The sequence below is a fragment of the Lycium ferocissimum genome, chromosome 8 (genome assembly GCF_029784015.1).
Source record: "Lycium ferocissimum isolate CSIRO_LF1 chromosome 8, AGI_CSIRO_Lferr_CH_V1, whole genome shotgun sequence".
Classification (NCBI taxonomy): Eukaryota; Viridiplantae; Streptophyta; class Magnoliopsida; order Solanales; family Solanaceae; genus Lycium; species Lycium ferocissimum.
Genome location: NC_081349.1, coordinates 48,628,985 through 48,645,111, shown reverse-complemented (window position 1 = coordinate 48,645,111; position 16,127 = coordinate 48,628,985). Strand labels below are relative to the sequence as shown.

Sequence of the window (16,127 nt, the reverse complement as noted above, 5' to 3'; positions counted from 1 at the left end):
CGTTTTCCGATAACTATCAGCGTTTATTGTACTTTTTAAAAATTTAATAAGTCCTGTTGATTCAATAATTTGTAATTTTGATTCAACCCCATTCAACAGAGATTAAGCGTCTTGTTCTACTTGTTCTGGGAAAATCTTGAGTTTCCTATTAATTCAAGTTTACATCCCCCCTTTTTTTTGGTTCATAGGGATAATAATAGCAACTTTGATCCCTCAAGTAGTTTCTAATTTTAGTTCTTAATTGTAATGTATAACTCAACATATTTAATTTTATATTAATTAAAATGTGTAGTTTTGGTAGGATTTGTGCATTCGATTTTTCGATTCGATTTTTGCGTTATTCGATTTCTGTTATGAAAAAATTGCATCCAACTCGAACCAAAATAAACTTGGTTTGGTTCGATTTTGCTCGATCTTTTTGTTTTTTCAGTTTGGTTTCTCGATTTTTTGGTTGTGTCCATAAGATAATACGGAGCTAATACAATCAAATAGTACCATATTAATTTGAATAATGAAAAGAATAACTATTATAAAGAATGAGAAGTAGTAATGTTCTCTTAATTATTATTTTTTTGATCGAAATAGGGGATACCTTCGATAAGATAGAAATACCTAATGTATTTGATACGATAGTCAAATACTCATAGAAGTTTATTTTGAAAAGTGCTTTTTAAAAAAGTATTTTTTTGCGAGAATCAGTTTGTGTTTGGCCAATTAATAATTTTAAGCAGCAATTAGCGTTCGGCCAAGCTTTTAAAAAGTGCTTTTAAGTGTATTTTTCTCAAAAGCACTTTTCAAAATAGTGCTTCTGGGGAAAAACTACTTTTTTTAGCTTCTGAAAAACTGCTTCTGTTATTCTCCAAAAGTACTTATTTTCTCCCAAAAGCACTTATTTTCTCCCAAAAGCTTGGCCAAACACTTCACTTTTTTTTAAAATAAGTACTTTTTGAAAAAAAAATAATAATAAGTACTATTGGAAAAAAATAAGCTTGGCCAAACAGGCTATCAATCTCCTATAAAATCGTAATGCAATGAATCAACAAGAATAAGCTCATGCCTAATATCATTATTAAAGTAAAATGTAGGTATTATTTAGTGCTAGTTGATTTCTTTACTAATCATATATAAAATTAGATTTTCCGATTTTTCGGTTTTTATTTATTTAACATACATAATGCAGATCAGTACTTATTCAACTTTGACTAACAAGTACTACATCTACTTAATGAAATAACAACAACAAATTCTAACATCAAACTTATTATGATCTTCTCAATTACGCTTGAAGAAGGCCATTATAGGATTATATACAACTTCTTTAGCATTTGTACCAAAAACAAAGTCAGCATGTGCATAATCTTGTCTATATTGCACCACAAGTTTGTCTGGATCGTGATCTTGCAATTTATCCAGCAGAGTCTTGACATCATTCACATCAGAAAGATAATCTGCCCCTCCATAGGCTAAAAAAAGAGGGATATCATTTGGGATATTTGCCATTATGTATTCTGGTGGAGTTGGCTGACCATAGTACTTCTTGTTTTCTTCATCACTTCCATAGTCGAATTTTTCGATGGTCCCTTTTCTTGTCACTGTCCAAAATCCGTTAATCAATCAATACATTGTAGCCAGTAGTACAGTGAAGCCATAAATTTGGTTAAGGGTGTTTTAATATATATATATATATATATATATATATATATATATATATATATATATATATATATATATATATATATATATATATATATATGTATGTATATATATATATATATATGTATGTATATTTAGTAATTTTTTATCTCTATATTTGCTGTATAATTTAAATTTTTGACGAAAAGTGTTCAATTGGCCACCCTTCACTCTATGTGGCTCCGTCATTGATTGCAGCTTCATTTGAAGAAAATTTTATGAAAAAGAATTACTCATAAATTTCTAAGGATTAATTTTACCTACGCTCCTTGAACTATGTGTGGATTTTCAGGGATAACCTGGCGTTGGAGGTTATTTCACCTTCCGGTCCTTTGCATTTTTGTTGATTAAAATTAATTCACACATGGTACTGTTACTTTGATTCAACAAAAAAATAGTTGCTACTTGATCGTTATAGTAGTAAAGTTCAATGACCATACGTGAAATTAACCCAAAATTTCAAACTTTTATTTGTTCATTAGATAACTTACTTTGGGCTATATGGACCATGTTTTTTGTTGCTGTCGCCTGTGGCTCATGCTCAAGAAAAATATCGGTTCTTGAAGAATTCACACAACAATTTGGACCTACCATCACAAATAGAGTACCGATTAAAAAAAAAAATCCAAAGAAAATGGAAAAAGAATGAGTAGGTGAAGAATTGAGATACCAGTAAAAGAAGTCATCAAGTCACTGCAATTGTTGCCTGGATCTTGGCAGATTTTTTGCAGAAGTTTGACAACTGCCTCTCTGTTTTACTCATAAGTGAAAATACCAAATTAATTTAACAAACATGAAATGACTTTTTGATGTGAGATAAATAACTAAAAAATGAAGTCATAACAAGGTACTCTATTTTGCTTAAATGGTGTCACGTCAATATTATGTATGGTAAGCAATAATACGTGAATCTAGAATTTTTAAGTACACTATTAGCAATAAAAGTTTTTCCCACTGACATTCAATGAAAAATTTGTGCTATAAAATATGATTTTTCCACATCATTCCCATCAAACCAGTTCACTGGGAAAAACGCATGGTAGGAACAGGTTCCCATGCTGGGAAACTTCCTAATTTTTCCGTGTGAAAACATTATTATTTTGGTTTTTCTCACCGCAGTGGGAATAGCCACTGAACATTTTAAAGTAGGAAATTCAGTGGGAAAATAGTGATTTTTTAGTAGTGGCAATGGGTGTGCGACTGCCTTTAATCTAAAATTATTTTTTAAGTTTGAATGCTTAGTCAATATTTTTATAATTATTTAATTTCTAGTTTTTAGTATACAATTATTGTGTTCACGTAAAAATAATAGGTGTGGTGCGCCCACTAATGGTAAGTTGTTGATTTGGCTATACTCATATGACAATTTTATTCTTGCGGCAGCTTACATATGCTTTCCAGACAAGATTTAGCATTTTTTTTATGATTCATAAGATAGTTGATTTATTTTCGGAATTTTCATTACAAAAAATAGTTTTATGACTTTGGAACAATAAATTTCAAGTTGAATGATCATTAGCGAGATTACTCCTCCCTTTTTTTATCTCTCCTCTCTTAACTTCCAATATTTTTCTTAGTAAAAGCATTAGTTAAATGAGATAAGTGGAATATCTTACCCTCTTGGATCAAATTCATGAATCCCCAACCAGTACAAACCCTGTAAACAAATATAAATAGGAAATGTGAGCCAACTTTATTGAAGTGTAACGAAAATCACAAAGAAGAGTGGAAGAAAATTAGCTCCTTTACTTCAGCTATAAAATCTTTAGAAGCACTTTTTGCAAGAGGTGATCTTAGCTGCCCCAAATAAGCAATAGGGCTTAGCAAAGCTGCTGATCTCAACATGTCTACTAGCTTATTTTCTGAAATGGCAGCAAATGCAATCAGGGTCCCCTGACACCAAAAATAGAAAATATAAAATTTAGTTATCTCTCAAAAAAAATATTATGTTCACATTTTGAGAGGGTTACCTTCAAGATGCTCATTAAACTTTCGTTATTCCACCAAAATCACAAAACTAATTGTTGTCGTTTAAAATATTGAACTTTGGATAAAAATTTCATAAATAGCCACTTTTTAGCCTTTAAAATTGAAAAATATCAGAATCATGGAGTTACAAATTCAACTGGTGAAACTCCATAACATTGTCATGGATTTTCACATGTGGAATAAACTCCAGGGTAGTGCATATTTTTTTAAAACGGGGTTGAACAATGTCTAGTGGGCACTATTTCTACAATTTTAAGTGACAAAATTAATTTTGTTACTTTGGTGAAAATGAAAAAACGAAAGTTTGATGACCATCTGTGGAATGAATCCCATTATTTAGATCAAGAAAAGAACGTGTAAAATGCTACTCCCTCTGTCCCAAAATGATTATCCTAGTTTGACTTGACACGAAATTTAAGAAATAAAAGAAGGCTTTAATTTGGTTATATTGTTTCTAAATATAGAAATGTGTCAATCTTTTTGGGAGCTGGGGAGTATAAAAGAAAAGGACAAAAAATCACCAGAGAATGGCCAACATAGTGTAACTTTTGGCCAGTTTGGTCATGAACATACTTAAATGTAGCAGGTAAATCGAAATCCACCAATTCATCCCATGACCATTCCCAATATGCCTGTTCATTATAAGCGAACAGATTAAATTATAGAAATTGTTGTTTTGCTAATTTAATAAATGTTTATGTATATGTGAGATTGAAGTGCAAAAGATTAATGAAACTGAACTGGATCTTGAGGAGTAAGTGAGGTATGTCCTTGGCTATACTTAGTTCCTCGTGTATTTGCGATCCAAACATCATAACCATCATCTGCTAGAATAAAAGCTAATGATTGATCTGGAGGATTTAGTAGCCATGTAATTCCGTCCTGTAATTAATGATAAAAAAAAAATTAAGTTTAAATTAACGTTTCAATTAATTACAACAAATTAACAGCTGAGATGGCATTGACTTCGTTTACTACAAGAAATGAGATCTTTTGTGGCGACTTTATGTCGCGAGCACCTCAAATAGTAAGACTTATTCATGGGTAGTGGCGAAGCTACATACATTGAAGAGCGGTCGATTGAGCACTCTTCATCGAAAAGTTATAATCCGGATGTAGAAAATTATATTGCTATATAGGTCAAAAATTACCTTTTTTGCAGACATATTAAATCTTGAATACCCTTACTGAAATTCCTAACTTAACTTTGTCATTGTCATGGCTCTCAAAAATGAAAGTTTGCCTAAAAGTGATAGTTTTAGTAGCGATCTTTATGCTTGCCACTGAAAGTAGCTTTTCACGATGACTCAAAATTAAAAATCTTGTTAAAAAAATGATAGTTTTAATGGCAATCTATATGGTCGCCATCGAAAGTAGACACTACCAACTTAACAAGTAAGACTTTTTATGGCGACTCAAAAATGAAAAAGTTAAGTCAGTTTAAAAAAGTGATAGTTTTAGTGGCAATCTTTAAAGATTATAGCGGAAAGTAATCTTTAAAGATAATAGCGGAAAGTAAAGTTTTAGGGGCGCCCTATGTGCTAAATTTCTCTTTTTCCATTAAGGACAAAATTTGGTTTAAAAAGCATTTGTGGCGATCTATCAGCCACCATCACTAGAAGTCTTATGTGCTGACTTAATCGCCACAAAAAATGGAGCTTGTAAAAGGGCATCTGAACATGAATTGTTTGAGATTTGAGAAAATAAAATATTTGAAGTTAAGTTGGAAAAAATATATTTCAAAGTTTTTATAAATTAGCCTATATCAAGCAAAAGACAAAAAATTGGGAGCTTAGTTAAAATCAAAATGAAGAATTAATTAACCATTAGTAGTCCATGTTGTAGAAGAACAGGTGGTTTTGTTGCTGCCTCTCCAGATATTCCCTTAGGAATCCTCTGTAAACTCAGAATATAGCCATCGTCTGTTGTCACCTAGAAAAAAAAAAAAAAAAACACATAACCAAATTTTTTTTAAAAAAATGTGTAATATAATCTCCAATTCTATAAGTTTGTTGTAAAATCTTGAACATATATACATAGTGTTCTTCACAAGCATAGCCTTGATTTTCCACCATAGATGTACAAATACCATCTTCATTTTCGCTCAATATTTGCAGAATATTCCTTGCAAAAACAGTTGATACAAAGAAAATAACTTGTACTAAACTTGTGGTAATTAATTTTCTCATTAAAGCCATATCTATAGAAACTTTGAGTTCCTTACATATCCATAGTTCAATTTGTTTCTTTTTTATAATATATTTGGAGGTGCCAAAAAAAGAATAGACAGAAAAAGGTATGATGTTAATTCCAAGAAATGGTATTTAGAATTGACAAAAGCTTCTCTTTTCTATCGTTGTTGCCACACGACGATGTGTAGAATTATCAATTTATGTGTCTTTGGTTTTTAACACTGATTGGTTAGATATAGTTCACACTAGAAACTATTTTTAAAAGATATCCAAATTTTTCCTTTATACTCTAGGTCGAGTGGCACTTCATAATTACGATTATTCATTAAACATGTTCCTATATATCCAATGGAACACTATTGGATTCGATGATAAAGACATTGAGAAAAAGATAGATTTTTCTCGAATGAATAAAAATAGATTTATATAACAAGAGAAAGATTTCACATTTCTTAACTGAAAAAGATATGTTCACATGAAGGAAGGATAAAGTGAAGCAGAATTAACAACTGAGTGGTAAAGTTATAGATAGAAACACTTTTTTCTTTCATATGTTGGATCGTAGCTCCACAAATGTTACTGATAAATAAAAATCTTAAAGCAAAATATTATGTATGAATGATATGAATTGGCTGGACAAGAATTTTTGAATTGCAAATAACCAGTCCAAATACTCACAAACACTAGCGGGGAGAGTTCAAAGAGCTTCCCTTTATTCATTAATAAGATGAGGTAATGAGATAGTTTATGTTAATGCAAAAAGTGAGAAGAGAATATTAAGTTAAACGTGATAATTTGGTAGTTATTTTCTTATAATTGAAAGATTTTGAGATACTATAGAGGAACAATTAAACTTGATATTCTTATATCGAAATTCAAGACTATAGTTTATGACCAAATGCACGTCCAAAAGAATTGATTGTTAAAATCGTTAAGTTCATTGTCATTGACCATATTGAGTGCATTAAAATAAATTAGGGACTTCTGCTACCAATTTGGCTATGATTTTAGCGTTAAAAGTTCACATAATTGTATATTCGAAACCCCTTCTGATACAAATCAAGGCATATCAAGAGTGAGGGTGTGAACTATCTTGGATATGAAAGCTTTCAATCACCCATAAAGAGCTCAAGTAATGACAACCACAGAGGTCATCAAGGACTTTGGAGTATTCTTCCAACCATCATGTACTTGGAGGACTTAAAGGAAACATGGAAGGAAGACTTCAAGGCCACCAATATGTTCAAGTGGATATTTTTATAATTTGGTCATTCTTTTAATTTAGCTATTTATGCAAGACTACTATAAACAGTCTTCAAAGTCTTTCACATTAGGGTTACTTTTTAGATGACATTTGATTAGGCTCCTTGTGAGTTTTGGGGAAGGCCCTCTTATCTCTTCAATGAAGTTCTCTTGGATTCTCTAAGTAATGATCTCCGTGTATGAGTTCATTTCTCTTCTTCCTTAGATTGAATCTAAGAATTATTGCATTTTAATTATTAAATTATCCCTTCTTTTCTTCTAAAGTCTATTCTCACTCATTTCTATTTATTAATCATATCCCTAGAGCCCGGAGCCTAAAGGGTATAAAAATACACGGTTTTTACCAAAAGGGAACGTCTAAAAATTATTATACCAAAAGGGGTATATCGTGGGCTGATCCACGATATACCCCAAAATTCTTTGTCAGACGATTGAAGCAAAAACAAAAAAAAAAAAAAAAAAAAAAAATAAATCGCTCCACGTTATACAATTATACTTGTATAACGTGGGCTGATCCACGTTATACAATTTATATTTGTTAACTTGGATCTGATCCGTTTATATTTGTTAACTTAACTTGACTGATCCGTTCGCCCTAAAATATTTCTTCCGCCGCTTCATTCCATTCTCTTTCGTTCTCTTCCATTCTCCTCCATTGCAAATATTTTGCGAACCTCCATCTCCTTCTCCTTTTTCTTCTCCTCTATTTTTTTTAAACCCCGCAATACGCCTAATTTTTTGGAGCAACTTCTTCATCTTTATCTATTATTGTTATTTAAATTAAGGTATTTTTTCTAACTCATATAATATTATATATTTATAGTAGATGTAGATCTGTTTGTCTTATATATCTTAATTGTTATTTTTTATTTGTGTTATTTTAATACGTTTGTGTTATTTGTGTTATTTTAATTTGAACTTAAAATATGATTGTTAGAAGCATTATTATAAAAGGTCCGATTTGTTTAGTAGCACTTTTGAAGAAATTTATTGTTATGTTCCTGTTATTTTTGTGAATTGTTATATAAAATATCTGAATAAAATTTGTTGTTATGTTGCTGTTATTTTTGTGGATTCTTTTATAAAAGATCTATGGATTGTTATGTTCTTGTTATTTTTGTTAGTTTTGTGGATGTTTGTAAAACGTGGACTGATCCACGTTATACAATATATTTTGTATAACGTGGATCAATCCACGTTTTACAAGTATAGATCACTATCTTAAAACATTGTGGAACTGTGGATATTGCCAATAATGGACCGATGATGACATTTTCGGTACGGGAGAGAAAAGAATTGTGAAATGTGTCATAAAGGATCGAATTTTTTTCCTCCCATTTTGTGAATGTTGCTTTGTTTGATGTATTTATGCATTACCATAGTAATTTATAAACGAGAACCTGTAATTTCTTCCCTATGCTCGGAAGTTTGGTATAATTGTGAAACGTGGACAGTTCCATGTTATTCAATATATTTTGTTATGGATTGTTATACAATATATTTTGTTATGGATTGTTATACAATATATTTCATTGTACCTTTAATGTGATATTTATATAGCCAGAAAAGTGAAACTTAATTGATGCCTCAGTAGGCCAAAAAAAAAAACTTAAAATGTCATGATAATGCTTTATTATATGGGACCTAAGTCTAAGTGGGTAGACAATTATTTTGTCTATACCTTATAGGTATTAATGTGGTCCACTATCAGTGGTTTCTAAATAAGGCGTATGGAAGTTGGCTTTATCTAGCCAGTGCATATTTGTTCTGCTAAAATTGGAATAATATATTTTTTTTAATAGTGAGTTACTCCAAATAGCTTGATCTGGACTTCATTTTTTTTTTATATATAAGGTATGGAGTTTCCACGGGTATGCGTACATCCGGGGCCAGAAGTGTACGATGTGTTAACACTCCAGGAGAAGCATCGATCAGAGGCTGTGTGGGATGGTTCCTTGACAGGACAGACCGGATGCCTGTTTCCTCGGCGCGCGGATACTGAATTTTGGAAGCATGTGAGGCGTCATCCTTTTCATCCTCGCATCCTTGACTACTTTGGCCTGTGTGGATTTAGGGGAGTAATAGAGGTAGGATGTGTATCATATGATTGGGCAATCATCACTGCACTTATAGAGAGATGGCGTCCTGAGACGCACACCTTTCATCTGCGTACAGGTGAGGCGACCATCACATTACAAGATATCGAGGTCATGTTTGGCTTGGTTGTTGATGGTTATCCCTTGAATAATCTTAATGCTAGATATATAGATATTGGTGGGTGGCAACAATTGATCCATGAGCTTACTGGTGGGCACCGGTCCGGATTGTTTTAATGGTGTTAGTAGGTTAGAAGTACATAAATTAATTGAATATATTAGAGGCTTAGATGACATTACGGATCGGACCCCGAAAATTGATGTGCAACGGCGGTTAGGTTATACTTGCTATGGCTTTGTGGCGGCACGATATTTCCGGATAAGTCCGGTGACTTACTTAATTTAGATTATTTGCTTGACATGCGTGACCTTAGAGCAATGAGTGGACAAGCTTGGGGAGCGGCTGCACTGTCATATTTATATACTTGTTTATGCCGCGCTTCGTTGAGGAAAGCCAAGGATGTGTGTGGATTCATTTCCTTATTGCAGGTACGTGACCTTTAAAATTATATAATTTTATTTGGTTGTCCTATTTGATAGTTATAAGGTTTTTATGTATTTATTTTAATTTTTTTAATATAGGTTTGGGCTTGGGAGCGCATTATACCGATGCAGCCACCACCCAGGGCCCTTCCGCCACACACGGCTCTTGCACGAAGGTGGACTCATCGTAAATCCCACGAAAATGAGGCACGTGATGTTTTACCCATATGTAGGGATGTATTGGACAACCTAATAGATGGCCAGGTATTTTATCATAATTATGGTTGTTAATGGCGTTTTGATATAATAGCTACGCTTATGTGTAATTTATTTATTTTATTATCATGTAATTTTATGTTCTTTCTATCGTAGTTTGTGTGGCAGCCTTATTCAGAGGCCATCATCAATAGACTCCCTGAGTGGTGTCTGCGTGGCCGAGATATTTGGATGGCGAAGGTTCCCCTTATTTGTGGTATCTATCGAGAGTGGCACATGGTAGACCGCGTTCTCAGACAGTTTGGTAGGAAGCAACATATTCCGGGTCCATGTGCTGAGATTGATCCTTTTCATTACAAACGTGACAAGCGGTATGCTATAAAAGCGGAGGATCAACAATATTTTACAGAAACAGACTTTTTGTGGGGAAATCGTCGAGAAAGTTTAATTCTGGCCGAGTATGAAACTCAAGACCCGCAGTCACTATCGGCGTATTTTTGTTGGTATCGACGTCACTCGCGCACTTTCATAGGAAATCCTGCGCATAATGTGGATAGAGGATACCAACACATGGCAGGCAGGCATGAGGCACTGGTACGTACATTACATTCCATTAGATGTTTGATGTCTTTATATGTGTCTTAGACCACTATCAAATGTTGCAATTTTTTTTTTTTTTAGGCTTTAGGACATCAAGAATCGTACAGGTTGGCTCAGCAGACTATCCAAGATCCAACCAAGTCTGGTGAAGTGAAGGAAATAGCAGAGATGTTTAGCCACATTAATACAGAGGCCATGGCTGCTGCCTCTCTGGGGACGATGTTGAGTTTCGCTCCATATTATACACCACCGGCAGAGTATGATGAGCCGCCTACTGTGCAAGTGCAACGTCCTAATGTACCAAGACCTGCGGCGCGTGGTAGAGGACGCCAAACAGGTAACAGACGGGGTCGAGTTCCCGTGGATCACCAGTTGGTTGATGAGGAAGAGGTTCGTTTTGATCAAGATATGCCCAGCTCAACGATGCCTGCAGATGATGATGCATATCACCCAATAATAGATTTTATGTCCAGCTCATTGACGTCTGCTCCCGAGGTTCAATCACCAGCTGTAATCAGAAGTGAGGGGCCTTTTCAGGCATTCGCATCGTCTGGGCCTATTAGCCTCGCGCTTATGGCCCAACAACAGCTTGGTGGTCGACAAGCGCCTCTTATGGGATGACCGAGGGTCTTTACTGCATTCACCGGACGGAGCTCTTCAATTGGGAGAGACTGAGTTTTACCGACGTGAGTATTCTAACCACTCAAATAGCTTGTATCTTGTTTAAAGTAATGGCTACCTTATGTGTCTATATTATTTATTTTGCATAGTCTCCCATGGCATTTGATGTTGGATCCTCACACATTCCTGTGCCGGATGTACACACTTTAGAGCCACAGGTTAGCTTTTAATTCAAAGTTTTTGGAGACTTGTGGTTGTTATGTGGTGTTTTGTCTTGGTTGCTTTGGTTGTTTGTGTTGGTATATGGTATTGGAGGAAGTCCTTGTTACAGGGGAGATGCTGCCCGATTTTACGTAGACAATCAAATAATTGGTACGAAAATTGGCTGCCAACGTTTTTCCTCCGATGATTGATTCGCGCAATAATTGATTCGCGAAATTTTTTTTACGCCAGAGAATCGTTACAGTCGTCAAATCACGCATGCTGCTGTAAAAGTAAAAACGATCAATAATTTGTAAAATTTTTTGTGTAAAATCGCAGAATGCATGAAGTCGTCGAATCTGCCATCCAATCGTCAAATCAAGCGTGTTTTGCGTAAATGAAATAGTAAAATCCGTGAATCATTAGTTTTATATAAAATCGCGATTTGTATGTCTCACAATTCTACACTTCTCTATTGTAGACTTCATTTTTTACGAACTCTCAACTTCTGTCTCGCACTCTCCATTAATTTTTACTTTTACATTCTGTTGAAAATAATATGGCGGAAAATTATGTAAGAGTTAATTTATATTGGGGTGGGGAAGTTGTGTACGAAGAAGGTTCAGTTAGATATAACCGTCATCCGGAAGCCGCACAAAGGTTTCAATTCCTCAAATACGATCGTCTACAACATGTTTTCGAAGCAAAATGGCCATATCTCGATCCTAACCTTTCGGTGGTTATCCTTTGGACGATATCCAACATCAATTACGGCTAGGGATTTCCCATTTACGGGGAAACTCTTATTTCGGATGACGACTCCTTATCGTTATTTCTTCGAAGTCCTGATATATTTAGCAATCATATCAGTATAGCCACACTTGACATGTATGCAACTGTTGAACGCTCTACTAATGTTGAAGCACCCACTGACGATGAGTTTGATATTCGGGGTACTACGTATCTTCCCGCTATGAATATTGGGCTTCAAAGAGGTACACTTCAACAAGAAATAATGGTAGGAGTTGGTAGCCAGTCACATAACTTTGGTTGGACTATGCAGAGCCGTGATATTCCTGGACCGAGTAGTGCTCCAGATACAACTGAATTAGGTGGCGGGAGTATAGTTCGATATCACCCTACTCAAGTAGAGTCATTTACGAAAAGGTAAATATAACGATGTTTTATGAAAACTTTCTCATTTACGTTACTATTCAATCTTTGTGTGTTTAACCATCACAAGAATATAACATGTTATTTAGTTCTCATGTACCATTTTTATAATATAACTTTCAGGATAACTATGTAAATTATTATACTGCAAATTCTAACTAACCTCTTTCATTGTTCATCCATGGAAAATAAAAAGAATACAACATGTTATTTAGTTCTCATGTACTATTTTTATAATATAACTTTATTTTTAATTTTTCATTTTGTAATCGGCATGTTATTTTGATTATTTTTTATTTTTTAATTTGTCCATGGGGTTAATTTAGGTGTGACGATTTTGAAGAAAACCCCGTATTGACTCAGCTCACACAAATTGTGAGCAATAACGACGTAGCTAATGATCACTCCGATAAGTCAGATAGTGATATCCCATTAGATCACACAGAAACAGACGATGATCACTCATCTGATGGTGATGGTCATTCTTATGAAGACATTACTACTCCGAGTGATGGTAACGTTAGCTACCATTCTAATGCGATTCCATATTTGGACAACACAGAAGAAGGCCCGGATGATTTTGCCTTCATGAGAGATGACGGTCCAATTCGATCGCACTTTGGGATTATAAAAAACACGAATTTATCGAGGGATCAGGTTAGTATGGTGACAATGAATATTATTTTTATTTGTTGGACCATTTTTAAGGGGTTGATAATTTTCCTTGTACTATGTAATTAGGTATGTTATTTCAGAACAAGCAGGAAATGAAAGGCGCAGTGAGACAATATTGTCTCAAAGAAAAGAAAAGAGTTCATTTGTGATCGATCCAAAGGTAAATTTTGGAGGGTTATTTGCAAGCGTCATATGTTGGGATGTGAGTGGATGATCCGTTTTAGAGAAATTTCAAGTGGTATGTGGAAGGCGAGGCAAGCGGATCTCCGCCACCATGTTGTCTCACGGATGATTACGAAAGGATCATTTCAATTTGAACGATCACCTAATTGCTACTACGTTGATACCATATATTATGGTCGATCCGTACATCGGTATTAAGTCGGTTCGGGAAAAAATAAAAGGATTGCATTTGTTTACTCCTAGTTATAGAAAAGCACAAAAGGGGCGTAAGAAAAGCTATTGAAATGGTATTTGGTGATTTTGAAACCTCTTTCAAGACATTGCCCGATACATGGGCCTTTAAAAAATATTTCAATCAGGGGACCGTTGTTGAGTGGGAGCACGAATCAACTACAATGCAAGGTGAACACACCTTCAAGTTTCTTTTACAGGCTTATAAACCAAGCATCGATGGATTCAAAAGTTGCGGGCTGTCGTCTCGATAGACGGTACTCATCTCTGTACGGTAAGTATGAGATGAAACTGCTAATTCTTTGTTGGAATTGATGCGAACAATAACATTTTTCCACTTGCATATGCTATTGTTGCACGTGAGAGCTTTGAGTCTTGGACGTAGTTCCTTGTGTTATTGTGGAGACATATTGTTCGTGAGAGACAAGGAATTGGACTTATTTCTGACCGTCATCAGGGCATCTTGCAATGTGTCCAAACACATGATTGGTTACAACCACCATCCACACACCATAGGTTTGCGTTCGGCATTTGAAAAGCGAACTTCAATAAAAAGTTCCTCGACGGTGACCTTGAGAACCTAATGTGGTTGGCGGCTACGGAGCACCGAGAAGAAGAAATATAAAATGAGGATGGAACAAATCAAAACAATGTCACCTCCGGCGTATACGTGGTTAAAATCTCTTCGGAGGAGAAATGGACATTGCGCCAAGGACAACGGTCATAGGTGGGGGGCTATGACAACGAATGTCTCCGAGTCTTACAACGGTTTATTGAAGAAAGCTTGTGGACCGCCCATTCTTTATGGTCCGTTATACGTTTAAAAATTTTGTTGATCGGTTTGTTGAGAGAAGCACCTTCTTTTTCCATTTGTTGATTGCGGATAAAAAGTTTTGGCGCGCGCTGTTGAAAAAAGTTTGATGAATGCGGGAGAGGTCCCTAAAGCATCACCGACATGCGACGGCAATACAATGCAGCGGAAAGGGGGTCTTTGAGATTCGACATTTGCACACGACGGTAAGGGCGGAAATATCCATAAAGTCTGCCCAAGGGAAAAAAGTGTTCGTGTGGGAAATGGAGAAACTACCATATGCCATGTTCACATGCAATTAAATTTTGTGATATCCGCGGAATTCAACCAAAGGACTATGTTAGCAAGTACTACGATTGCGGGTTTTACAAGCAAACGTACGGTGAAAATTTTCACCGTTGGGTGATGAGGCATATTGGCCACCTTCTCCTTCGCTTTAATTGCAAACAACGAATACGAGCGAACTTCGGGAGCGCGGAGTACAACTAGAAGGAGGAATGAAATGGATATAGCTCACACCGCATGGCTAGAAAGTCTAGTACGTGCAAGCAAACAGGTCATAACAAGAATCGGCTATCGATAGAAATCGGTAGTTGTTGTTATTTGTTGGTTTTTATATTTTTTTCTTAACTTGTACAATTGTTATTTCCTTATGTACTCTTCCAAGAATATATAACGTATGTCTGTGCGTTTAATAGTTAGTATGTAATTTAACATTTATTACTCGGTTAATGTGTGACGTTTATTTAACTTATATTTAATTTTTTATTTACGTTCGCATATATAACACATTTAATTATTTGCATGTGTTAAAATATTTTTTGAGTTAATCATGCTTTAAAAATTAAAAAAATTAATAAATTTCTTTTATTAAAAATATATAACAATATGAGTCAAATGAATATTCTTTTACTTGTATAACGTGGGGTGATCCACGTTATACAATATAAATTGTATAACGTTATACAAGTTATAATTGTATAACGTAATTGATCCACGTTATACAATTATATTGTATAACGTGGATCGGCCCCACGTTATACAAGTAATTTTTTTTTTTTGTTTTTGCTTCAATCGTCGACAAAGAATTTTGGGGTATATCGTGGATCAAATTACCCATATACCCTTTTGTATAATAATTTTTAGACGTTCCTTTTGGTAAAAACAGTATTTTTATCTGGCTTTTAGGTCAAGTTCCATATCCCTATATCTTATCTTGCTTGTTTGATTGTGGTTCAATTAATTATTCTTGCATCTTGAATTACATCACCTTCTTTATATTTTAAGAAATTGCAATTCCTACCTTAGGTCTTTTGCAAGTCTATGGTAAAAGTGAGATATAAGCAAGAAAAAATGGTCAAATTTATTTTTATCTTATTTAAAATTGAAATTTTATCTTTCGTTAAAAGTTTTTATTAATAATACTCTCAGCGCGCGTTAGGAATCTTTTTTCGGTCCTTTGAACTCTAATAAAACTCCATGCTGAAAATTTTAAATCATAGTAATTAAAAGCTAAAGAGTAAATTTAACTTTTTCTTCTCGCGAATGCATTCATTTCATATTGAAATTGGTTATAATGAAGGCATACACTAGATAATTTATTAGTGACAAAAATATGAATAGATCAAAAATATATCAAAT

General features: G+C 34.3%; 2 protein-coding genes across 2 annotated transcripts; one reads left to right on the top strand and one right to left on the bottom strand.

Annotated features, from left to right (window-relative positions):
* Positions 1-1,272: 1,272 nt before the first annotated feature.
* On the bottom strand, positions 1,273-5,906 carry LOC132066446 (triacylglycerol lipase 2-like). The gene is made up of 9 exons (XM_059459757.1): positions 5,718-5,906; positions 5,506-5,613; positions 4,423-4,563; positions 4,203-4,313; positions 3,442-3,585; positions 3,309-3,349; positions 2,363-2,442; positions 2,184-2,279; positions 1,273-1,592 (listed from the first exon to the last, which is right to left on the bottom strand). Exons 1-9 carry the CDS (start codon positions 5,877-5,879, stop codon positions 1,273-1,275), a joined length of 1,203 nt encoding a protein of 400 aa, XP_059315740.1. The 5' UTR covers positions 5,880-5,906.
* A 3,640-nt stretch (positions 5,907-9,546) lies between these two features.
* On the top strand, positions 9,547-11,212 carry LOC132066445 (serine/threonine-protein phosphatase 7 long form homolog). Its single transcript, XM_059459756.1, has 4 exons — positions 9,547-9,781; positions 9,875-10,039; positions 10,148-10,585; positions 10,673-11,212. The coding sequence occupies exons 1-4, from the start codon at positions 9,653-9,655 to the stop codon at positions 11,210-11,212; spliced, it is 1,272 nt and encodes a 423-aa protein (XP_059315739.1). The 5' UTR covers positions 9,547-9,652.
* The last annotated feature ends 4,915 nt before the right edge of the window (positions 11,213-16,127 follow it).

What these genes read in the sequence shown, in the direction of transcription:
- LOC132066446 (XM_059459757.1), bottom strand. Translation starts at nt 5,879, where the DNA reads ATGGCTTTAATGAGAAAATTAATTACCACAAGTTTAGTACAAGTTATT. An exon ending in ATGCTTGTGAAGAACACTAT is followed by an intron (nt 5,614 to 5,717) that starts GTATATATGTTC and finishes TTTTTTTTCTAG; the next exon opens with GTGACAACAGACGATGGCTA. An exon ending in CATGGTCCATATAGCCCAAA is followed by an intron (nt 1,593 to 2,183) that starts GTAAGTTATCTA and finishes GATTTTGGACAG; the next exon opens with TGACAAGAAAAGGGACCATC.
- LOC132066445 (XM_059459756.1), top strand. Translation starts at nt 9,653, where the DNA reads ATGCGTGACCTTAGAGCAATGAGTGGACAAGCTTGGGGAGCGGCTGCA. An exon ending in GATTCATTTCCTTATTGCAG is followed by an intron (nt 9,782 to 9,874) that starts GTACGTGACCTT and finishes TTTTTAATATAG; the next exon opens with GTTTGGGCTTGGGAGCGCAT. An exon ending in ACAACCTAATAGATGGCCAG is followed by an intron (nt 10,040 to 10,147) that starts GTATTTTATCAT and finishes TTTCTATCGTAG; the next exon opens with TTTGTGTGGCAGCCTTATTC.